Source organism: Poecile atricapillus, chromosome 16 (genome assembly GCF_030490865.1).
Source record: "Poecile atricapillus isolate bPoeAtr1 chromosome 16, bPoeAtr1.hap1, whole genome shotgun sequence".
In the NCBI taxonomy this organism is placed as follows: domain Eukaryota; kingdom Metazoa; phylum Chordata; class Aves; order Passeriformes; family Paridae; genus Poecile; species Poecile atricapillus.
The window spans coordinates 5,704,823-5,730,122 of record NC_081264.1 but is presented as its reverse complement, the minus strand read 5'-3'; the positions used below and the strand labels follow the sequence as shown (position 1 = coordinate 5,730,122).

At 41.1% G+C, this 25,300-nt stretch overlaps 1 protein-coding gene and 1 non-coding gene across 5 annotated transcripts in view; both read right to left on the bottom strand.

Moving 5' to 3' along the window:
• Positions 1 to 16,221, bottom strand: part of EP400 (E1A binding protein p400) — a 45,923-nt gene extending 29,702 nt beyond the window's left edge. For all 4 annotated transcript variants that reach the window (XM_058851470.1, XM_058851471.1, XM_058851474.1 and 1 more), the window contains exons 1-12: positions 16,120 to 16,221; positions 12,688 to 14,040; positions 6,754 to 6,844; positions 6,229 to 6,336; positions 5,137 to 5,516; positions 4,658 to 4,969; positions 4,324 to 4,509; positions 2,832 to 2,972; positions 2,646 to 2,724; positions 2,320 to 2,366; positions 1,241 to 1,298; positions 490 to 579 (exon numbers count right to left, since the gene is read on the bottom strand). In XM_058851470.1, the coding sequence (XP_058707453.1) occupies positions 490 to 579; positions 1,241 to 1,298; positions 2,320 to 2,366; positions 2,646 to 2,724; positions 2,832 to 2,972; positions 4,324 to 4,509; positions 4,658 to 4,969; positions 5,137 to 5,516; positions 6,229 to 6,336; positions 6,754 to 6,844; positions 12,688 to 14,010 (2,815 nt within the window). In that variant the 5' untranslated portion in view covers positions 14,011 to 14,040; positions 16,120 to 16,221. The remainder of the gene's footprint in view (positions 1 to 489; positions 580 to 1,240; positions 1,299 to 2,319; positions 2,367 to 2,645; positions 2,725 to 2,831; positions 2,973 to 4,323; positions 4,510 to 4,657; positions 4,970 to 5,136; positions 5,517 to 6,228; positions 6,337 to 6,753; positions 6,845 to 12,687; positions 14,041 to 16,119) is intronic.
• Positions 16,222 to 19,716: 3,495 nt separating this feature from the next.
• LOC131585649 (small nucleolar RNA SNORA49) lies at positions 19,717 to 19,855 on the bottom strand. Its single transcript, XR_009279002.1, has one exon. It is a non-coding gene; the product is annotated as a small nucleolar RNA SNORA49 (small nucleolar RNA).
• Between the last annotated feature and the right edge of the window lie 5,445 nt (positions 19,856 to 25,300).

The following is a 25,300-nucleotide window of genomic DNA, read 5'->3' as shown; positions in this document are numbered from 1 at the left end:
TAGCCAGAGCACTGTCCCTAAAAGCCCCTTATCTTCAGATATTTATACCCACCCCCAGCACTTAAGTGCCCTTTCAGACCTAACAAGTCAGTCACAAAACCCTTCTGAGATACTCAAGACAGGTGATGATAAAATGTCCATGTTCAATCTGATACAACCCTGGTTTTAAGTGTTTATCTTGCACTCCTAGAACTCGGATAGAGTCTTGGTGTAAGGTTTTAATGCAGTGCTTCACTAAAGAACTACCTTTTCTCAAGCCACCTTGTGTGATAACTAGGACTGCTTTATAAAGTGTAGATGTCCATCATCATCCCATAAACTGCTGCAGCTTTCCAGATAGAAAAAAATAAATACAGACTACACAGGATAGAACATCTGAATGCACTCAATTTCCCACCTCTAATCCTCTTTACAAATGTAACAAGTACTATATGTTTCCAGCTGCTGTTTCAGAGCCCAGCCCAGAGAAGAATCAAGCCACATGCCTACCTTCTTTGGCCAGATTAGACAATTCTGTTTGATGGTTTATGTTTCCTTCTTTAGCTTCTTGTTCTTCAATTGTTTCCTCTTCATCTTCAACTACAAGAAACACAAATGCAAATCTTGGATTAAAATTATACAATAATTCAGGAAGCTTGTAATTCTATACTCCTGAAGTGAAGCACAGAATATTCTAAGTCTGCAAGATTTAAAAACAATTAAATATATATGGGAAAACAAGATAATCTGAGAGCACCTATATTCAGTATTTAAAAGATAAATGAAGAGGAGAGAAACACTTCTGCCTCAGGACAGAAGGCAATTAAGTATTGACTGACAGACTTCACCACAGGTTGTTCTGTAGCTTTAAACAGGGGAGTTCCTTTGTCAGGAATATGACAGAGTGGTCACCAGAAGAAAGGACCCAAAGCAGATGGGTATTTCAGTCTAAAATCTTCAAAAGAACTTCAAGACCATAAGTGAAGCCTGACAAACAAAGTAATGAGGACATAAAGAATTAAAATCCACCAATAATGCTGGCAGTGTAATTTCAAGGAAAATCCTATTTTCAAATTTTCACTGGAGCTCTTTTAGGTATAATTTACTATTTAATTGACTATCTAATATCTCTAAAAAATGAACATTAGTATTTGTTTTGTGAAAAGCACTGCACCCACATAACAACAGACTCAAAACCTGTGGGTTTAATATTCAACTTATGTACTATGTTATGGATGCAAAATTTTGAGAAGTGACTTACCTTCTTCATCAGTCAAAGACGTGCTTGCCTTTCTTTTCCTTCCAGATGATGAACATCCCTAACATTAAATAATTGTAATATTTAAAATAATAGAAAACAAAAGATAAGCAGGGGGCTTTGTTTGTTTTTTAAAGATAACAAAACATGCCTAGCAGTCCCAAAAGCATTTGCTGATACACACTTAACACCTCTTAGCACTCCCCTGGTCATGCAAAAACAGAAACTTTGCTTCTCAACTGATGGGAGTGTGCAGTCACTGCTTGTGGGTCAAATTATTCAGGTCCAGCTGTGGTACAAAACTTTTACTCAGGCTGGCTCAAGGACTGAATTTTTTCACTAGTCAATAAAAAACTGATATGGCACAGGCCTACAATTGCCTCAGCATCCAGTGCACTCTGTAGAATTGCTTAGCCTGTGCCAATTAACTCTCACAGCCAATGCTGGGCCACAGTTTGGCCAATAACACATGCTAAAGCTTGTTCCTAGCAGGAAATTCAGATGCAGGCATTCTGCTTGGTGGAGGGGGAGTATTCCAGCACATGGGCATCAGCTGTGCCACAACAGATGGCTCAGGGCCTCATATCCCTTGTCCATTTTTTTTTCCAATTGCACAGACACAGCCAAGGAGTCCTTAGCACACATTCCATCCAGGGAAAAAGATATCATTCAGTTTGATCCATTCTGCAACATACACCTCCATCTCTCAGCAGATAAATTTCTGCTAAACATCTGAAAATGTGTTTCACACCCCACAAAGTCCACCCCTGGCTACTGAAGATGAAACTCCTGCCCAAGTCTGGCAATTAATTTGTAAAGTTTTTTGGTCTTCAATCTCAGAATGAATGATTCACAGCCATTAAAGATACGTACCAGCCACAATCCACTTTCCTTCCTAACCAGAAAAGAAAAATTATACTTGTGCTTGTGACTGAATGTTCATTTGTCAGTAACTACAGTGAAATCATCTTATCATCGCCATGCATATTAAAAAAAAAAAATCACCTTTATCAAAACTCTTTCACATATGTAGTCACATTTAAACTAATTTTATAGCTTTTTCAAAAAACAGAAAGACTTACCATTTCACTTTCTTTTTCCAAATAAAGGTCCTCTTTTGTATCCTTGCCTGGAAAATTATTACACTTGATGTATGTATTCATCACTTAGCAATTTTACATTTCTTACATTAACTTTTAAACGTATTCAAAGCAAAACACAGGAAGTATTAATAAAATCTAACCCAAAAATATAAAAACCCATAACTCATGATTCAGATCTACTCACAAGCTATTATTAGCAACTCACAATTTTAATGTTAACTAGTTTAAGCTGCACTGAGTGGAATTACATAAAACAATATCATCAGAATTCAGACTATATTTGTTATGAAATGGAATACAATTACCTTTCCTTGAAAATCTTTTTAAGTTCAAAGCCTTTTTCCTTTTCTCTTGAAATTCAATTTGCAGTTTAATTTCAACAACCTGAAACGTAAACCAAGTCTAATAAAGCACCTTAATTTTACAAATAAACTACTGAAGATTAAAAAACCACCACAAATTGCACAAGTCTTAGTGTGTAGGTACTTTACCTGCTCAATGTTAGACCAGAAATACTCTATTTCTCTAGCAATGGATGCTGCAATTCTCCTCAGTTTGTTCTGTTCTTCCCTTTTAGCTCGCTCTTCATTAAGTTTCTTTTCTTCATGGTAACGAGCCACAGTTCTTACCATCTAAAATACCATGAAATACTGAATTAGGTTACCCCAAAATACATATCACTGCATTTCTTAAGATTATAGTGGTAATCAGCAGCCAGATGTTGACCATAGCTTTACACACAATGCACTTACCTCCAATATTTCTAATTCTTACCATGCCAGTAAAGCAACAGACATGAAACTCAAAGAAAAAAAAAATTCAACTATAACTAAGCAATCAAGTAGGAAACTCTTAATTCACTCTCTGAATACAAAAATTAGAAAAAAATTCCACTGAAATTAGCAGCAAACACACAAAAGAAATCTTTTTTTTCAGACAGCACATATGAAGTCACAGAAATCACACCACAAAATGTCAGAGACCAAAGCTAAAATGAGTTCAAAAAGAGTGTACATACATGAGTGAAAGATCAGTCAATGGCTGTTAAGACTGACTTGATTGCAACCTTTAGCTCAGGAGGTCCCTAAAACATTGACTTCCAGAAGTTTGGAGCATAGTGCCAGGGGAAGGATCATTTCACATTTGCCCTTCCTGTTTCTCCTATTTTTAAAAACCTACCATTGGCCACAAATGGAAATCCAGATTTAAATTATATTCAAAATGCAGATATTTATTGTACAAAACAATACACTTATTTCAATATTTTGCTTGTGAGCTTCCATCATTTCAAAACATACAGTAGAAACAACATGGCAATCTAAACTAATGACCTTCAGTTGCTCTCTTCATTACCCTAAGTTGGTCATGAATGTATCAAAAAAAGATGCAACATTGCTGGTATCCATAGAAAACTCTTGCTTACTGTAAATTAACAGATTTTAAATATTTCATCCCACACCATACAAATTTTCATCCCACTACTGTATTCCTGCTGTGCTGCTCTCTTCCCCTATGGAAACAGTTCTCTACCATGTTTCCACTACTGTCTTTACTCTTATTTTTCAGAGAGATTAAGAAAAAAGAACTGGACAGACAACCACACCCAAAGGAAGTTATTTACAAAATTCTGTATTTACTCTTTATTGGCAGGAAATAACTCATTTGTGAGACAGATATGACAACTCTATTTTTTATTTAAATATAACCCAGCCAACATATTGGGTGGGTACCTAAACAAGCTATTTGATTTCCTGAAGAATAAAATCTGTAAACTGTTATTTGCATCCACACTCTGTACAATTATCCAGTCTGTCTCAAGTGCCATATCCAAAACTGACAACATAACTTCTCATTTAAGGTAAAAGTTAGTGCCATGCTTTTCCTTTACTTCTCTCTGTACCAAAAGATATCTCAATAGCCTTGCTACCAAATTGAGTGATATCAACATTTATTGTTCTGAGTTATAAAATGCTTTTCAAGTACCTTCTTAGCAGTTGCCATCTTCCACTTTCTCTCCTGCGCAAAATCAGTTGCCATCCACTGCATTTCTTCCAGCAAATAATCCCAGTGGGATTTTGGTCTTGGAGCCTCTTGGAGTTTAGGCAGTCGCCTGGGGGACCATAAACCTTCCTTTCTCAGTTCTGCTATCCGCTGATGGATTTGATTTTCCTTAGAAAGAATTACAGAGACTTACAATGAAGCTACAGAATGCACCTGAAGTCGCAGAATTGGAGAAAAATATTAACTGCTCCCACTTTATTAAATTAATTGATAAGAAAAGAAAAAGTGCAAAAGCATGACACAGAAAATATCTTACCAGCTTGACTTGCTCAGCCAGTTTGTCTTGAGTGTTTTCCTGTGGCAACACTGCTGCATTCTGAGCTGGACTTTGTGTTTTGGGTGCTGCTGCTGCTGCTGCTACTGCTAAGCCAGGAGGCTTGGATGCAATAGGAGACAGGGACTTGTTGGTTGCTGGAGAGGTCCTGTTTGTTTGCACTGGGTATGGAGAAGGCGGTGTGGTGCCTGGGATCGCTGCTGGAGCGATGGATGAGGTAGGTGGCAGTGGATTTGCTGCAAGACGCTGAGAACTCTGAGTAGGATCTGCAGATGGTCGTGTCAGAGTCACAGTCTGCCCAAGAAACACACTGGTTACTGATGAGTTGAGGATTCAAAACTTAGTCTACACTACAGCAGAAAGGATTTAAGTGTCCAGTGGAATTAAAAGATGAAGACACGGCTCTTAAGATTTCACTGGCCATGGAAACAAACACGTCCACCCCACTAACGCCCCCGTACCTGTTGCTGTATCGCAGCTTGCGGCTGCGACACTTGGTTGGGCGTCTGTCCTTGCACGTGGATTGCTGGTGGCACCTGCTGCTGCAGCGGCGCTGGAAGCGGAGCGGCCGTCAGGGGCACGCTCTGGGGCTGGATCTTCACCTGGATCTGTGGCTGGGCTGGAGGTTCCACGAGCTGAGGCTGCTGCTGTGGGAGCTGCAGGGTGGCTGGGAGTGACGCCATGGGGACGTTGGCGGGCTGCAGGCGCGCCGGCAGCTGCGGCGGTGGCGTGTGCAGGCTGGCCGCGTTCTGCACCGGAGGGCCCTTGGAGGGGTCGTACTGCTGCTGGCTCTGCTTCTGCCCCGTCAGCTGCACCGTCTGGGGAGTGGGAGGCATCCCACCTGCAGGGCAAGAGGAGACAAGGTACAGGTGAGATTAAAACGTCCCATGCTCTCTGTTGATTTAAGGAGGAAATCGACTGCAAAGAGAGTGGTTTTGTTACTTACTTTGCCACAAGACACCATCACTTGAAAATACCACATCACAATCACAAAATAAATCACCATTACAATAAACAACAAAGTACTTCATGCACAGGACTGTAACTAGAATTTGGAGCACAGCAACTAAAAAAGAGCATGTCATTATAGGTCTTCTAAATTTTGTATACTCAAAAAAAAAAAAAAAAGGACCGGTGAGCTAATGGAATTTAACCTAAAAAACCAGCGTAACGTCTAAATGCTACTTAGGTCTTTCTAAGAACACATTCACTCTAACACATATTCTAAGGCTTGGCATGACTAATGAATAAAAATTTGTCATGATGTTCCAATTTTGTGGTTTCCTTTTCATAAATCATTGGTTCAGTTCCAGAATTCTCAGATTGGCCATTTTGCATCAGCACCTGTGACGTATTTCCATGCCCACATGCACCTTTGGAGCCCGTCACTCAGCTCCTTGAACAAATCAGGCATTGCATACCAAGTATTAATTTACATGGAGAAGTGTGTGGTGGAACTAGGATCTTGGCAGGCCGGAAGCCCAAGTTTCTAGTTCCATCACCAACATCTCCTTGTGAAATTAATGTGCAACTGGCATGTGGTGACACAGTACCTTGTGCTGTTGGCATTAGCTGTTGAAGAGGAACTCCTGAAGCCACACCCGGGTGCTGAAAAACCATCCCATGACGGCCCACTTCAATTCGTGGTCTCTTAGACGAATCTGTGATATTCAAATTCCATTTATGGCATGGTATAATGGAATGGGTTCAATTTTACAAAGCAAACTACTACACATGATTCCAACATCAGCTCCGAAAGCTACAACTACTGTACATGTGTAGCATTTATGAAGAACATGCTCCAGGGGCAGAGTCCCTCTGACTTCAAGTTGGCCATCTCCAATCTTCTCAGCCAGAACAATCAACCTAACCATGTTTCCATGCCTGCCAAATCCAGGCCTATCTACTGGGAGTGGAGTGCACTCTTCCCACAGCACCAGTCACAGTAGATAGTCCTAAGGATCCGGCGATTCCCAAGGTGAGGCAAAAATGTATTTCAAGAGTTACGCAACAGTGGGCTCCAGTCACTGTTCGGAAAAAAAAGAGGATGGGAGTGGAGTTGTGCCTGTGGAACATACCTGCTGGTGCAAGGGCCTGCTGCTGTCTCTTAAAAGCTTCAATCTCTATGGTGCTCACAGTCCCCGTCGCTGCAGTCCCTGTATGCGTTTGCTACAGGGAAAAGAAAACAAATCACAGAAGTTCAATCTGCAGATGGTCTGACACCAGGAGAGAATTTACAAATGGATCTAAGGAGGCCAGCACAGAACAAGTCCTTCAGAACAGCTGTACAACAAAGGAAATAAGACTTATTCAGTATCTGCTATGAAGCTTTAGCAGTCCACAATGCACAGATACTCTTTGTTGAATTTAAATTTTACAGTGATGAAGTTGGTTATATATAATGCACACCTACATTTTGTTAAGTGATCCCAAACTCAGGAAAATGGGATATGTATGAAATAAACTTGCCCAGTATTTTCTGTTACCTTTTCTCTTTATTTAATGGAAATTTTCATTAGTGTATTACATCTGTGTGGAACATCAGTAACACACAAATTCATTCTCATTCTGAAAACAGTTTAAGTTTATTTGAGTCTCCAGCACTCTCACTCTCAGGATAGAACTTTGTGAGAGTTACCATTGAAATGTTTCAGGAAAAAGCTAGGAAATGGAATAAAGAACCTCAGCCAAGGTACACAAGTTCCAGTTCCAGTTTTCCAGATGCTGGACTTGTACCTGTTTACACAGCTGGCAAAATGAGTCTCATGAACAAACCCAGTGAGGAGAAACAATATTGCTGTAAGGCTAAGGTGACATCAGAGCTCACCAGAAATTACTATCCATTTTGTCTGAGGATAAACAGCACACAAACTATGAGTTAACAAGCCTGGATGAGCACTATTGATACTGAAATGCAAAAGGAATCACTGGGCTCTGATTCAGCAAACTGGAATTTAGCTTCAGTAAGATTACACACTCCATTCAAACTTTATTTTTAAGTCACTACATTTAATATCAGCAATGATGGCAAGAACCTATCCCAGAGAATCCTTTCAGCATCAAGCACAGGTGACAGGCTAATGTACAGGATTACTGTAGCAAACAAATTTGGGTATATGACAATTTTTATGCTCTTTGGGCTCTCAGCACACTGGCAAGTACTTATTAATGTCCATCAGTGTCTGTGCAAGTCCAATTCCTTTCAGTGAATTTCCAAGTTATTTTTAAATTCTCCTCAATATTTGGCCATGCTGTACCAAATATTCTACCATGAAACTTAATATGAGAAAAATAAGGGCTATCCCAAAAAATGCCTTAAGAGATTCCATCAGAAAATACAAACACAGACTTTATGTCTGGCAGTCTCTGCATCTTGGGAAATTAATTAATTTAGCACTCTAGTTCTCAAAGTGGACTCTTCAAATGGTGAGAGCCTTAATGTTTAATGTATCATGGTTTAAGATTTGTTGAGGTATAGTAAGGGTTTGCAAATGTTGTGAAAAATTTTTATGACAACATAGACAGTAATTTCCCATTAAAATGTTTTACTTAATTCACAGGTACTTCCTTCTCTGATTTTAACTAAAATTTTACCACTGTAAATTAAACCCACAGAGGGAAACACCAGTCTATACTGAAATATATCACAGCAGTGACATCCTGCATCTTCAGTGCTTCACTGCATGGCATTAATAATCACAGCCAACATCACCTACAATGACTGGGTTTCAAATGCTCCTCTTGGAGCTGAATATATCTCATGCCCCTCAGACTCCACCAATAGCTATGAGTTAATAACAATCTCTTTGCTGCTCTGAGGGCGTTTGTGGCCACTCCAGCGATACAGCTACAGCCTTAAGATGTAAATTCTGGTTTTAAGTATCTCTGACTCATGTCCATGGTTCACTGCCATTTCACACTCAACAGGGATTAAGTTTTCAAATACTTGTCTTGTCATAAGGTAGACGTGCAGCATATTTCAGGTCCAACAGCCAGTGTCTGGGAGAGCATCATAGACCTGGGAATTTATAGAATTTTCAAAATAAGCTGCAATAATTGATTTTGTAAATGCTACTAAATTGACTAACAAATTCAGTTTATATCCCATTTGCATCAAATGCTACTGGGACATCAGTTTAAGAAATTATATTCTTCAAACTCCTCATTAAATGCTATTTATTTCACCTGCTCTCTCCCTCTGGATGACTGCATACTCACAGTTTCTGGCTGTATCTCTACTTTAGGATTTTTGACTGACATTTTCTCAAGAATATGCCTCCCAGCTGTCTGCATTATCACCGTGTAATTTAGGCGAGACTCTTCAGAGAGCAGACATGTTATGTCTTTATAAATTGCAGTCACATACCACTAATATTAGACTAAAACTGTCCCAACTTTAATTAAAATAATGTAGCTGTCCCGAGGTCATGATTATGCAGCACGCATACAATAATCACTTGGAGCGCTGCACTTCTGCACTGGGATTTGAATGGTGATGCTGATTGGGGCACATCATTTCTCCATAAACAGCTGCAAAGACCAGGACTGATGGAAAGAAATGCCACTTTCTGTTAGCAGTTTGTGCCAAAAGGTCAGTACCACACAGAGAGTTTTGTACATTTTTAGCATGAACCAGTTGCCCTGAAACTGGTCTGACACGGTACAATACCTTCAGAAGTATCATCACTGCTGCAGCTACAGCTTGGTGATAAGCCTAATCACTACAGTAAATAACTTGATATAATATTAGGTATTTTAAACAGCTTAAATGAAGCCTGACTACCTAAGGAGACTTCCAAGATATATCAGTACTGGCCCTAAGGAAGAGCTCCCAGTGCAATCTCCTTTTCTGCACAACTCCTTTGTACAATATCACAGAGAACATGCCATTTGTTACACACAGGAACACAACCCAGCTTGTATTTCATTTCACTATCCACTTCCAAAGCCTAGATAAAAGGCAGCACAGCCTGCACAGCTGCTGTGGTACAGCACAGTAATTCACCCTGTAACACCTGCTAAGCATATAATTGAGCTAAAAAGTAAATATTTTAGTTACAGATGGAATTAGGGTATATTACTTCTCAGGGTATGTATGCCATGATGTCTGGGTAACGGAGTTGAAGGCAGCTGCATAAAACCACACCAAACTGAAAAGTTGCATCATCACTGATCCACAAAAATTTTAACTTATTATCACATTTATTTCTTGGCTTTCTCCAGTATTCCTCATGAAAAATGAAAAAAAAAAATTGTTAAAAAGGACTTTTAAAATAAAAACAAGCACTTCTGTTTCTTCTTCCCAACATTTATGGCAGAGCTAATGGAAAGCAGTTAATTATTAAAAACAAATTGTGTCAGAGGATTAGTATTGTTGTTTAACACATTTCAGGGAAGGCAAATCCAAATTCTTTTGTAGCCACACTCAAAACCTTTAATACATAAGGGGAAGAAAAAAAAAGAAAAGAATTTTAGAAGAAATCCACAATTACAATGCCACAGACAAAGAATCCATATTATCACTACGCAGAATGCACAAATGAACCAAATGCATTAGGGATACAAAAGACAAACAAACCAAAGTGAAAACATTCAAGCTGAAAGTTAATGCAATAAGCCAGCAACCTGAAGACAAAGCTTTAACTTCCTCAAGGCTTCAGTTATACTGATGCATTTGAAGACTGCAAAGGTTTTTTGGTTTTGTTTAGATGATAAGGGATGGGCTCTTGGGAAAATTCTAATTCATCTAAGAAATATCAAATCTGAATGAAGAAAAAAAATCTGGGATGAAACTACATTTTAGAACCATTGAAAAGTACCTGAAATGGTTGCTGCTGGGATGAAAAAGCAGCAGAAACATTTGGAGGAAGCTGGGTTGCTATAGCGACAGGAGTACCAGTCTGCCCATCCTTTCCTGTCACAACCTTTACCTGAGAGAAATATTTTGGGAAAAAAAAAAAAGAAGGGAGAATCATTTTCTTTTTAGAAGTTTTTCTTTCTTTTAACTGTTCAACACACTCCTTTGGTACTGATGGCACCTCACTGAAGAGGGGATAATAACTAAACCACCATCAGTACAGCTTGTTTTGAGCACAGCCCATTTTTAGAGTTCTGTCTTACTTTTAATAGCAGAACAGAGCACAGCCTTGACTGTTTATTGTGACTTCTCATCACTGGAAACATTTTCTTAAATCCAGTTAACATAAAAGTGTGTTTTAAATTTAATGATTGCTGCTGCTAACGGACAACAAATTAGCATGACAGACAGTTTGAACGTAAGAGAGCTTCAACATTTATTTAAGCAATGAGCACAGCCACCATTCACTCTCCCCTTGAATTCCCAAAGAGATCAACCTTCCAGGCGAGGGATGAAGCGCGTTGCTTTAGCAGAAAGTGATAAAGAGGGGGAGGGGGAAATAAAACAGAAGGCGACAACAAAATACAAAGAAAGAACATACTCAAAAGATGTCTTAATCTTTCAGAAGGATTCATCACTTGAAAACACATAAACACTTCTGCTGTTGCACTTTGCAAAATTCTCCAGCAGTTACAGGGACAAGCAGCTTCCACAAACAAAAGAGGATCCACCACGAGAAGGCAGTGAAGTACAGCAAATTCTCAACCCCAAACACCATGGGGTAGAGCCTCAACTCATTTAAAGTGTAGCAATGCCACTGACTTCAAGGAACCTGTACCATTTACACCCACTACAGATCCCTCAAAGTGTGCAGATGGTAGTTAAAAATACCTGGTTATTTCAGCTGACAAACACGCAACCCAACAAGAACACCTAAACAATTTGACAAAACACAAACCAGGTGAAAAAAAAATACTGAATATCCATTGTCAATAAATTACAGTAACAAGCTAGCTTTTGTATTATTATATAAAGTAATGATTCCTTCAAAATTGTCAATAACTGTCGCAAGCAGAAATGTATTTTCCTAATCAAGAAGTTTAGACAACAAAGCAATGAATAAATGAAACTTCAGCCATTATTCTGTTAAAATTTCCCACCAATTCCAGCTGAAGGCATGACTAATGATTCATACCTAAGAGTCGTGAAATTTCAGTGAAGGCACTCATTTCCCAAAGGTAGTTAAAGGTTCTTTACATAATATTGGTTCTTCTACACTCTGGCAGCTATACACCCTTAGATATTTTCACAAATTTTCGAAGATATTTATGAATTCCAAGTGGTGCAGGGGCATCAGTTCTATCTACCCTGCTGCAACCACTTGCCATGTTGGTTTGTGGGCAGGCTCTGCACCAGACCAGTGCTCCAGCAGCCACAGATGGGTACAAACATGCAGGAAAAGCTGCACAGCACCTGTCAGTGGCGAGCTTCCTTCAAGTTCTTTGCCATTAATGAACAGTGAATTCAAGCTAGTTAGTAATTTAAACCTTTGCATAAGTAACAAAATGAACTTGTCAATGTCCAGTATGTAAGTGCAGGTTGTTAATCCTTTAAACAGCAACTCATGCACAGAGCTCCAGGGCACCACATGACTGTGGACCACTACACATGTTCTCCCTCACTGATTAGATTAATTCACACTTTTTGTTGGCTGCAGCAACATTGAACTTCAGTAATATCTATGATTGGAAGATCCATGAGTCAGGTTAACCTCTTGTAATGCTTTTGCTTATTCCTATTTGGTTTGTCCAAGTCTAGCTAAGTGAAATTAAAACTATGATTCCTAGTCATAACCATTCTGAGAGCTTAAAATCATTTCCACACTTCTACCGTCTTTACTTGTGTGCAACTAGGACAGTTAAAGCTCCCTCTCTATTCTTTAATTTTAAATCCACAAATCTAACAGCACACTCAAACTGACCCATCAAATCACACTACCCAGCAGAACTGCATTCTCTCAGACCAACTATTTTATGAAAAACAGCCATACTTCATCAAGCAAAAATGGTTTTTCATGTCCTGTCCCATTCTTTAATACTTCACAATCCCAGTGCTACAACTTCATCCACGATTTTATTCCAACAAAGTTTCTTACCTCGTCATTGATGACCTCAGATTGTTCTTCCTCTTCTTCCTCCTCCAGATCCAAGTCATTTTGCCTCAGGTATGCTTGCAGAGGAACACAATGTTTCTTCTTAAAAGCTAAGAAGTCCATCATATTCCCTTGAAGATGTTGCAGGAAGAACAGTTCAATCAAACATTCCTTAAAAGTTTCCTTAAGAATTTCCATCTGCTTGTGGTGATGATCCAAACACAGTTTTCTCATTTGAGCAGTTTCTTGGTTTGCAGGAGGAATCTCCTCCAACTTTTTGGGTTGTTTTTTCACTGTTGTGTTAGCTGTAGGAGTGAGAGGAAGACTCGACAGCCCCTGTGGCACAGTGGCCCGTGAAGGACTTGTGGGAGGAGGAGGTGACGTCATTCCAAACGCACTTGGTCCTCCAACTCCTGCTATCAATCCACCAGAAGTCCTGTCAAATCCAATGGGTCTACTCAGCTGCTGCCCTTGAAGCACTTGCTGCTGCTGTTGCATAAGCTGCCCCTGGATAATATTGCTGATTTGGGGTGGCAAGCTGGTCGTTGTGATGTGGCCCGGGCTAGTCAAGGATTGCATGTTTGCCCCGCTGGCCACAGGGCTCTGAGGCCCAAGGTGGTGGATGGTGCCCCCAGACTGCGAGTGAGGCTGCGAAAGCCTGCGCTCCCTCACCGTGGCAGGCGTCCCAGACGATGGAAGCTGCACTTGTGCAGCAGCTCCTTGAGCAATTTGTGCAATTCCCGGCCCTTCTTGGTACACGAAGTGTCCGCCGTTGGAAGGACTCAGGCTGATCTGTCTCACGAGCACGCTGGCATCCACAAAGCCCCTTGTTGGGCTCTGGCTGCACATGCCCAGGCCAGGCCCGGGAGTGCCTGCCCGGACGTTGGGCAGCGCCTGCACCGGCACCGGGTTAGGCTGCGTGGGGCTCTGCGACTGCACTTGCTGCGGCAGCGGAGAGGTGACCTGGATGTACGAGGGGGATCCATGCTCAAAGCGCCTCTGCTGAGGGCTGAACTGAAAGCTCGGGGACGTCGGGTTTGGAAGGGGCAGCGGGGTGAGAGTTATCTGCTGGTTCCCCGAGGCCACCGGGCCCACGTTCTGCAGGGTGATGTTCACATTCTGCCCCGCCACCGGGCTCCGGCTCATGATAAACTGCTGGATTTGGTAACTGGGCGACTGCGGCGCTGAGGGGCTTGCAGAAGGCGCAAAAGAGGCTGCGGGAGACTGGGGCAAATTTGCCTGTTGTTCTTCTCCCTCACTGCCTGTGAAGGACCTGGATCTCTGGAGCTGGCGCTGGGCATTCTGAGGACCATTGCCATGGTGCATTCTCACTGATCTAAGGTTTTATAGTATACGCTAAAGAAATACACAAAAACAGACATTCAGGAAAGGTAAAAACTCTTCTGCAAGTGAAACTACTTAACTACAGCTAGAAAGATTACCTTTTATTTAAAATGTTTAGAATGATCTGTTCACTGGCATCTCAGAACAACAAAATCTTACTTAAATCCCTCATAAGTTTCTCTAGCTAGTACTGCTATTGAATAGTCTTATAAATGTTGTGTTCCCCTTAACTAGGTAGAAACAGGACTTTTTCCCTTGCTTTGGAACTTCAAAAAACGATGGTCTCCAGTATCAAAGGCATCTACTCTTTTTTCGTTTTATTACCAATGTTTCAGTAGCAACTAAAAATAAGAAAATGGACAGGCTATTCATTTGTTGTTCTACTGAAAGCTACTGAAGGCCAAGTCATCCAATTGTATGGAAAACTACTGTACTTGATGCTTAACTTTGCCTTCTCTTTCCTTCAGAACACATAAAGAGATGAAAATTAATCAAATCTGCATTTCATTAAAAATGCTGTTTATTGAGTTAAGCTACGCAGAAATCCCAAAACATTCTGGTTTTGCATTTCAATCACAAACAAAAATTCCAATGACATGCACTGACAGGTAGATTCAGGACTGGGAGTCACATAGAAATAGCAGCAAGAGAAAATGAAACCTGATAGGTTTGGGTTTTTTTCCTTTTAAAATCTCTCTCCTGTTTTGAAAGCAACACTTTCATTTTTATCATTTCAGGCCAAACACACACAAATATGCTGCCAGTCCTTTGTGTTCCTAACTCCAAGCTGGTCGCAAGTGGCAACAGGCAGCAGCACACGGGCACGGCAGCACCACTGGGAAGCGATGAGATGCAGCGGGTGCTGCCGGCTCTCCCGTTTCTCCGCTGTCCAGGCAGGGATCACATCACATACCCTCCGCTCCCTGTCCTGAGCTACCTGCAGCGACCTGCCTAAGCCCTGGGGATGGAGATATTCCCTTCCTTGCCCCGGGAAAGAGGCGGCTGTCCGGGAAGGTGGAGCAAAGCAGCGCTGTCACACACGTGCCAGCAGCGACAGGAGGCCGAGAGCCCGGGACCTCCCGTGCCGGGGGTACCGGGGAGCGCAGCCGGCACAGCGGCTCCTCCGGCCGGGTTCGCCTCTCCCGGACTAGGGCTCATCCCGGCGGGTCTCGGCTCTCCCGCACCGGGCTCATCCCGGCGGGTCTCGGCTCTCCCGCACCGGGCTCATCCCGGCGGGTTTCGGCTCTCCCGCACCGGGCTCATCCCGGCGGGTCTCGGCTCTCCCGCACCGGGCTCATCCCGGCGGGTTTCGGCTCTCCCGCACCGGGCTCATCCCGGCGGGTTCCGCCTCTCCCGGACCAGGGCTCATCCCGGAGGGTCTCGGCTCTCCCGCACCGGGCTCATCCCGGCGGGTTCCGCCTCTCCCGGACCAGGGCTCATCCCGGCGGGTCTCGGCTCTCCCGCACCGGGCTCATCCCGGCGGGTCTCGGCTCTCCCGCACCGGGCTCATCCCGGCGGGTCTCGGCTCTCCCACTCTCCGGAGCTCAAACCTGAGCGAGCTCCCTCAGTACAGCGGGAAGCGGAAAAAACTGCACTCCTTACAGGCCCCTTTTCCAAAAGATTTAACAATACTGCAATTCTTCCAGGTATTGTAGTTGTTTCACAGAGCCGATACCAAATAATTATGATTCAAACGATACCACCAGCAACAAGGTAACAAGGTCTTATTATTTTAATTACCCGCACCTCACTAACACTTACGGCCCCAGTGAAAACACTTAATTAATTACAGGCCGATAAGGGAGGTCCCGAAGCAGGGATCGCCTTTTGTGTGCGAGCAGCGCAGCGAGGCCGCTCGGGCCGGGGGCGAAGCCCGGCTCCGCCGCCGCTCCGCGGGGACTCCCCCCGCCCGGGGCTCCCCCGCCGGGGCCGCGCTCCCCCGGCCCGGCCCGGCCCGCGTCCCCCGCCCCGCGCCGGGCGGGCCCGTCCCTCCGCGGCCGCTCCCGGTGCGGCGGCAGGGCTGTCGGGGGCCGTTCGGGGCGGAGCGGGGCGCGCAGCCGGGCCCGGGCGGGCCCCGCGGGCCGCACTTACCGCGGGCGCCGCGGGTTCCATTCGCTGCGGGCAGGAAGCGCGGGCGGGGGCGCCGCTACCAGCGCCGGCAGGAGACAAACCGCGTCCCGCCGCGCCTGCGCCGCCAGCCGCGCGCCGCACCGCGCCTGCGCCAGCGCCGCGCCTGCGCGCACCGCGGCGCCGGTCCGCGGCTCCTGTCGCGATAGGAACGGGCTCGGCGACAGGGCAGAAAAATGGATATTTATTATAGCAGAGACAGGGGAGGGGAAGGAGAGAGCAAAGGGTGGTTTCTGTCCGCGCAGGGAGCAGGGCTGGCCCTTCAAGACACGGTGTGAAAATGCACATTGCAGCTCGCGGGGCTTGTTCTCAGGGCAGGAGAGACTGGGAGCGTCTGGAGCGGGGCCAGGCGAGGGAAACAAAGGTGGTGAAGGGGCTGGAGCATCTCTCGTACGGGGAAAGGCTGAGGGAGCCGGCGCTGTTCAGCCTCGGGAAGAGGCGGCTGAGAGGAGCAGCTCTGCTCGGTGGTGCCAGGTAACAGGACAGGAGACAACGGGCACACACTGATGCTCAGGAGGTTCCACCCAGACATGAGGAGGGACTTCTGGTACATCAGATGGAGCAAGACTGAAGCACTTCAGGCTTTTCTTTACATCAGCAGGAGCACAGACTTGATTCTTGGACAGTAAACACTACCTTAAGGCTAAAGGTTAACACAGAGCCTTTGATAAGAAAAAGGTCCCCGTGAATTACATTCGCGCTTAAGAGAAAACAAATTCACCAATCAGGCCACCAGTGATTTCCTGTTAAATCTGAGAAAAATTATTGACAGTAGAAGTAAACTTAAAGAAATCTTTTTCTAGTAGTCATTGTCATCAACTCAAAGTGATTCATATAGATTTGAATACACCCAGAATTCCAGTCTTTAGCACAAAGAGGATGACCACCTACATTCTACATAAATACAAAGTGAAGGCTTAGGTACCAAAAATACATAAGAAAAAAAATACATAACCAAAAAAATACATAATACAAAAATACATAAGCAAAAGCCCCGTCTCAAAATTCATAGTTATCAATAGCCTTGACTGAAAACAATTCATATCCTACCACTTAAACAGCTTTCCACCCTTATTTTTAACATACTGGTTGTGCAAATGATACAGCCAAGATCATATTATCATAACATTGTGTATGGAAATGTAATAAATATAACCTATATTAGTAATACTGTTAGGAGAAGGTATTTACTAACATTTGCTATTCAAAATTCTAAAATCTAGTTATGTTTCTGCTTAGTAAACACTCATGTAGTACTCTAACAGCAATGAGGAATTAAAAGAAAAAAAAAACACACAAAAAAACTACAACAAAAAAGACCCCAGAAACCCCCAAGTTCTCACAATGCAAATCATGTTTCAACACCTTTCCCTCTGGACCTGCAACAGTCTTTATGTAACAATTTTGGCATTGCTTTGGAGATTGATAGTTACAAGAGAACTACATCACTGACATGATCCAAAACCTTTAAGAAAAAAATGCAAATTATCTGACAAGGCACAGGACTATAAAACAGTTTTACAACACAAGGTACAATTCAGTTCAATGCACGTCACAACCCTCAGGAGAACACTTGGTAATTTAAATGTTTCAGAACATGAACAGATATATCAACAGGCTCAAATTACCTCCCCTGAGTGTTTCAGTATTTAAATTTGCACAGAACTGTTTCATGTAAATGGATTGAAAACAAGGTACTTTACGAAAGCCACTTGGCTGTTTTACTTTTTACAGAAAGTAAATTCCAACCTTTTCTAAAGGTTTACATAAAACAAGAGAAATCCCCAGATCTGGTCCACCAAGCTGGCCAGCTGTTCTGAGTAGGAACCATGATGTTTCCTGAGTCACACAACTCTCAATCTAAATAATTTCTCAGCTCAGACAGTCTTCTCTTCTGTAAACGTTCTGGAACCCTCTTTTCCATATTCAGAGCAAAGAACCTTATGGAAACATGTTTTGAAGTATTCAATAAGATAAGGCATGATGTCAAAAAATTTTTTAGTCATCCTAAAATCAAGTTCGGAAAAGTCAAATTACAGATGTATTTGACACCTTTTGCTGCAGATGTTGCTTTTGATTAAGACAATGTCAATAAAGGGGTAACATTATCACTGAAACAAGCAAACCTTTATTACTAGATATTGTTACCTTCTGATTTTCTATATGAGCTGACAGTTCAGGATTTCTACTGAACTGTGAACACATATCACTGGTTCCCAAATAAATCTAGAAATTAATAAATCACTACCTTTTCAAAATTCTGTCTCAGATCTAGTAAAACACTAATTTTTATGTATCTTTAAATAACTGCTAATGTTCTTAATGTTACAGTACCTGAGGTAAAAGGTCTGTTAAACAATCTCCTCCCTGAGCAGCCAGTTCTTGAATCATACGTTTAATACTCTTTTTCAACAGACTCTTTTCAACAGAATTACCACTTACAAGCCTGTAAAACAAATAAACCCATTACAATCCTTGTGCTCTCAGCACATCCTTTCAAGAAAAGAAATAGTCACCAGAGAGAAGCTTTCAAACACAGCTTAGAACTACACAAACATCACAGGTGGATCTGAAATCCAATGATAATCAAGAATGGCATTTTCTGTTTATCAAGGACTGAAAACACACACATTTATTTTGGCTGTCTCAATAAAGAAGTCAGATGGTTTGTTAGATTAAAGTGGGAGCAAAGACAGGAACAGAAGCAGCAGTGTAGAAAGGACATGATTTTCATTTTCCCTCTAGTCTGAAGGGAAGGTGTATGATACAATCTTTGAAGGGATCTTGAAAGACCAAGTTACTTAAATTAGAAGGGTGACCTCAACCAAAAATCCTAGTTTCTCCCCAAACCATCTTCTCTCTACTTTTGATTTTAAAACACTTTGCATGAAATTCACCTGTATGTGTGGTTATCTCTGCCTCTTGCAATTTTGTCACACCACTCCTTACTCTTTGCATCCATCAGCAGATCTAAATCAGTCATAGAAGACAACAGTAATCACACCTGTGTGACTGACACCTGTGGAAGGAGTGTGGGAGACAGGATAGCACAGAAGGATCACTTGTCTTTGTTGAAGATTTTTATGAATTCCTGAAATAGGGAAACTAGCAATTTAATTAAAAATTCACATTAATAGGGGATAAATCTCTAAACAGACTTTTTTTTAACAGAGTGAGAAGATTGGAAAAATTGTTTTCTTATTACTTACCCAACCTACATTAAGCATGAAAAACATTTCAAGTTATCTGACTGTCCACATTACAGATCTACACAATTCATAATTAATCTGTCTACCATTAAAGCTATTAATTTATGATGCAGTCAGCCAAGTAAAAATCTAAATATCTATTACAGTAACCACATCATGTCCTGTGATCAAGCACACCTGAGCTGTTATTCCTGTACGTGCTCCATCATTTTTCTTGTCTATTGACTAAATCAAATCAAATGCCTTGTGTTGCTTTAAGGCAAAGTATTCTTTTATGTTTTATACTGCATCTAACAGAAAGCATAATGATGCAATTTGGAATAAAAAATAAAAATACCTTCAATATATTGTTAATGTTTGCTCAAATTGTAGGCCCCAGAGGATACACAGAATCTTACTGGGGAGGGAAAGGAGCATACCTTCAATTTATCCTCAGGCAATGCCAGGGCACTCTACAACAAATAAAAGCCCCTGGAGTAAGGCTGAGGAACTGCCAACATAAAAACACCAACTACACTTAAAGTACTAACAATGTAAATAGCTACAGATAATGAAAGCAAAAGCAATTAATCAAATGGCTATTGTGAAAAAAAAAATCTGCATTTGAAGCACAAATTGCTCATAAACACAGGATAATTAGAGGCATATTCCTTGTAAACACCCTAAATTCCTCATCAAATAGTAATATGACTGACATATTTCATTTATAATTACATATTTCTGCTACAGCTACATATATAATTTGCTTCAATAAGCAAAGAAATTATGCAAATGAATCTTGCAAATGTATTAGACTTTGCCCTCCCATCATAAGCATCTACTCACTATTAGCTGGAGTAAGAGATCCTCTTACCAGATAATGCCAGCTGTGAGCACCACTCTCACTAACTCTCACTCACGTGAGGAAACGGAAAATCCGGAAAAGCTCCAGGATGTTAAGCACTGCAATCATCTGTGTCAAAATCAGCACCTGCTCTCCCTTTCTGCTTTCAGCTTCCGAAGCAGGACAGCCAGAGCTCCCAGCTTGCCTGGTTATGAATGAGAACCTGAATGTTCTGCAGGTCACACTCACAATTAGAGACAGCCCCTGCACACAGGTGTATCCAGTGGTGGGTGTTTAATACCTGAATCACACTGCACCATCTCTGTTCCTCGAGACTGAACTGCAAGAGTTTCATGCCATGGGCCCATGTGTAAGAAGGATTTGCTCCACACAAACATGGAGGAGCAACAGCTACAGCTGGAACACACACAGGTCTCTAAAAAACAAATCAGAATATTATTATACTCATTATTAACTGCTTGAGCTATTAACTACTCAAAACCAGTAATATTTGCAAAGAAGCACAAAACACCTGATTAAAGGTAATAGAAAGTAAATCAGGACAGGAAGTTTTACGTTGACATCAAGGAAATGCAAAAACACCGAAGTGGAAATTACCACTATCCATAAAGTTACCACGACAAGCTTCTTACAATTCCTAGGGTTTTTTTTTTTTGTCAACATTAACACAAAAATACAAGATATGTCAAAATAAAGTAGAACTGTTATAAATATAATAACAGTTGCCATGGAATTATTGAGAGTTTCAGATCCTAGAATTATCCAAAATTAAACATCTAAGATGCAAGTAAGTTCAGTGTAGAGGAATGTAGCCTGCAAAAAGGATAAAAAAAGGCAGCCTACTTATCATCTAGGATTTTACAGTTGTTCACATAAATACCCTGTTTTGGAGGGTAGCACACACCCATCTAATCTGTGCAAAGACTGCACATGGATTTGTCTCTATTACCTGGTAATAACATCCTTCAGGGCAATCTGTTGCTGTTTCAGTGTCAGAATGATTTCCTGCAATGGATCCTTAGAGCCTCTGAAATGCTGGAATATGGAAGGCAATTTGCAAAGCCTGCCCAGTATCACTTGTTAATCCTGGCAGAACAATGCTGAGAGATTTTTCTTTCACTGATCTAAGAGCAAGTTTTCAACAGGTCTCTGCCATACAGGAGGATTCTGGAATAATGACACTCATTCCAGAAGTATATTTTATCCAGGTGTTCCTTTAGTTGTCTTTTTTCTCTTTGGATACCCTTTAAATTCAAAATTATTTTCTGAATCTATTGTGACCAGATAAAGCTTCTGCAAAAAACAAAGTCGAAAATAAAAATAATTTAGTTCATATGAGAGTTCTATGAATGGAGAAGAGAGCAGGAGAAAAGCTGACACTTGTGATACAAGAACAAATGTCAGCTTTGGTATTGTAATGAAAAATAAATCTGCTTCCTTATTCTATGCCTACTGGCAAAAATATTATTTTTAGTCAGTAATCTGAGCTGAAAGAGGTACCCAGCTGAAGAGCATATGGCAGGAGGGATTCTGCTTCTCTCAACACACAGAAGAAACACACTATACTGTAAAATTCAAGTACACCAAATACTCTGATGCTCCAGTCATCTCTGAAGGATTACATGGAAGGGGCATAACAGAACTCCCATATCCCTTAGTCATCTCTGGAGTCTGCAGACAGCAAGAAAACTCCCCAAAAGATGCTAATAAGGGTCAAACTTCTTAATGGAGCAAAGCTTTAATTACAGGTATGGTTTCAAAAACAGTGCAGGTTTAAGAGCTGATTTCACAATAGCTGTTTTGTGTATGCTATTTCCAGGAAACCAAAGATGTCTAAAGACAAAAAGAATAAGTTCTTTTTCTGTTTTACATATATACTTCAGCTATCACTTCCCAGTCCTTAATTTCATTAACTGCCAATGCTCTCTTCTGGCAGAACAGCCTAAGAACACTAGTGCAGGACATCTTTCTTGTCACCTGTCATAGCCATGTGTCACACAAGCTGTCTTGGGCTTCACTAACCATACCCTTCTTATATCAGGCTAATTTATGGTAAAATTTAACTCTACATTGCTCTACAGCAGAATTACATTTGCTCCAAGACTGAAAACTGAACCCTTCTAATTTCTCTTCTGAGGGAAGACTCTAGAACAAAAAAAAAAAAAAAAAAAAAAAAAATTAAAAAGCCCAAAATTTAACAGAGTATTTTTTTCTCCTTCTGTCCTTCCCTCCCCCCCCAAAAAAATAAAAATCTTTAAGTGTTTTGCAAGTACATCTGAAAACTAACTAGAAGGAAAAGATTTAATTATTCTGCTTAGGAAACTCTATTCCAGAAATAATTTTCAGTGTTTGATCAAAACCGCAAGTGACTTCAACTCTTGAGTGTGGCCAGAAAGATCAAAACTGAGCTTTGATAAATGAAAAGAACTTAAGCAGTAAGAAGCACTCTGCTTTCCCTCAGAAGACTGAGGGAGAAGACTTTAAAGGCATAAAGTCTTTAGCAGTGATCAGTTTGGAAACAAAAGATAAAAAAAGTAACAAATAATTTTGAATGAACCCTCTCAGCCCTCACAAATATTACTCTTTTTCATCTGTTACTTAAAAAAAAATTCAATAAAAAATAAACCAACCACCTGAACACTACATACCTTTTTGGTTTGAGCTTCACTGGCTTAAGTCTGGCTGATGAAAGGGAGCAGGAGATGTCTTCAATAAACTTTCCAGTTACCTTCAGTTTTAGCAGCATTTGTGCTTTGTAGCAACTAATTTGGTTTTCCATCCCAATCAAATCAAAGAGAGGCCAGTCTGTGTACTCCAGTTACAGTAAAAGAAAAAACAAAACCTAAAGAAATATTTTACTACTATTCAGATGCAGTTTAGACAAAATAATAGCAATAATACCACAGTATCTGAGAATGACTAAAAAGCTCCCAGCTGATGGCAGAATTAAAGTGGAACTTGGAAGAGCCACGTGTCATGTGACTTTGCAGAGAGCAGCTGCCGTTACTTTAAAAGGCTCCAAGAACCCACACCATGGAAATGGAGCATTATGCTCATGTTACCAGGAGTCACAAATAGGGCAGCACCCTCAAAAGATAAGCTATATCTGCAGCTAATTCAATGCTCGTAATTAGAACATTTGCCTCTGTAGAACTGGTATTCCAGACCCATCTATTACCACCTTGACACATTAACCCTAAAATAAAACCATAAAATTATTTTAAGGTTTTGCTCAATTCTATCTAAAAGGCAAATTTCTAAAGAAGAAAAAAATTACAATCCCTTTAGGAGTACTGTTTAAAGTTTACAAACAGTGGAAAGGCAACCTCAGACTCCCAGATCCTCAGTGATCACATCCTAACCATGAAAATGCTGCCTATTCTTTTCTGGTTGAAAATATCAAATTCACATCACTCTCTTGACAATTACCATCTTTCATCTTCTTTCTTGAAAAAAAAGTCAGTTGCCATCCACTGCATTTCTTTCATAACAACATGGTATGATTTGTGCTGAGTTTGGGCAGAGGTTTCAGAGACCATAAACCTTCTTTCCTCAGTGCTGTTATTCCCTGCAGAATTTCATTTTCCTTCAAATAAACATAATTAAACTTATGTTTCCTACTGCATAACACAAAACCAAGACAGACACTATGAAAAATACATGGATAATCAATAGAAATGATTATTCAGTAAATGATTATTCAGTCCTTGGAAACATTCCATGGTGTTTGAAGTCACACTTTATTAAAAGACAATGAATAATGCATTTTGTGCAGCTTTTTGTAAAGTCTCTGAAGGACTTCGTTGAGGCAGCAGTAATACAAAAAATCAGGAGAGGAGCTTGGGATGCAGTGCTACTCAGTCTTGATAACTTCTGATTTTCCTCCTAAGGTATAGTACCCCTAAATCTCATCGAAGTGCTGGCTGATTCAGTGAGAAATTTCACAGAATTTAAATACTTTGCCAGATGGCAGATGGACAAAATTCTCTAAAAAGCTCATATAAAAACACATTTATTTTCTGTCATTTTTATTAACACATGTAAGCATCCTGCAACTGCTATCAAGTCAGCACAAGCAGCACAAATTTTCATTGCCATTTCCCCTCCTTTATTCTAAAATGGCGCATAAAAATTTTAAATAATGGATTCTGTTTAATTAAATCTCCTTCTAGGACTTTATTACAATAGAACAAATGCTACCTCCCTAGAGAATGTGTCTGATTCCTCCTCACCCCTTTCCTTTCTTCAAGAAAAATCATGTATATCTGCAGCACTAATTAAAACCAAATGAAAGCCACAGGTATCCACAGACATTCTAAATTTAAATGAAAAAGTATCTCTGTAAAGAAAGATTCATACCCAGATGAGCTACGCCACAGCTGTCTGAAGCAAATTATCAGGCTTGGCAAAGTCACCTGCAAAAACTACTGGAATTATTTGCTCCTTTCTCCCCAGGCTGGAGTGATAAATTCCGCCATCCACAAAGTCTCCACACAAAATACAAAGGTCAACAATCTCCAAACAAGATAATAAACTAATGTTGTATAATATAAATGTTGTATAATTTACAAATATACCTGTTGTTGTGAGGGAACTGGAGCTGGGACCACAAGCACGTTGTTCCCATCCCAGCCTGCTGGTTGTACCTGCTGGGGCAGAACTGGGTTCCTGTCATGTGCAGCAGGTAAGGAATTAAGCCAACTTGACAAATTTGGTCCATTTTGCTGCTGGTTTTCCTCCTGGCTAATCTGCTGAGCCACTTGAGGGACAGGAGGCATTCCACCTGCAGAGAGACTTTTAAAAATTGCAATTTCAGTAAAGAAAATAGCAAAATGACAAAGAGAACCACAGAAAGTGGCAATCCAGCCTGTTAGATAGCTGGTGAAATCAGCTTTCCATCACACCCCAGTACACCTGCCTGCCTGGAAGCTCTGAAGGTGTGACTCAATCAGCATGCCAGTCTAAGATGTCCTTATCCACTCCTGAACCTTTGCTAACAACACCCTGCAGAGAGTTGACAACCAATCTCTATCAGGGTATCAAATGACCAAAAGGGGAAAATTTCATGCAACATTAATTAAGGAAAGCAACA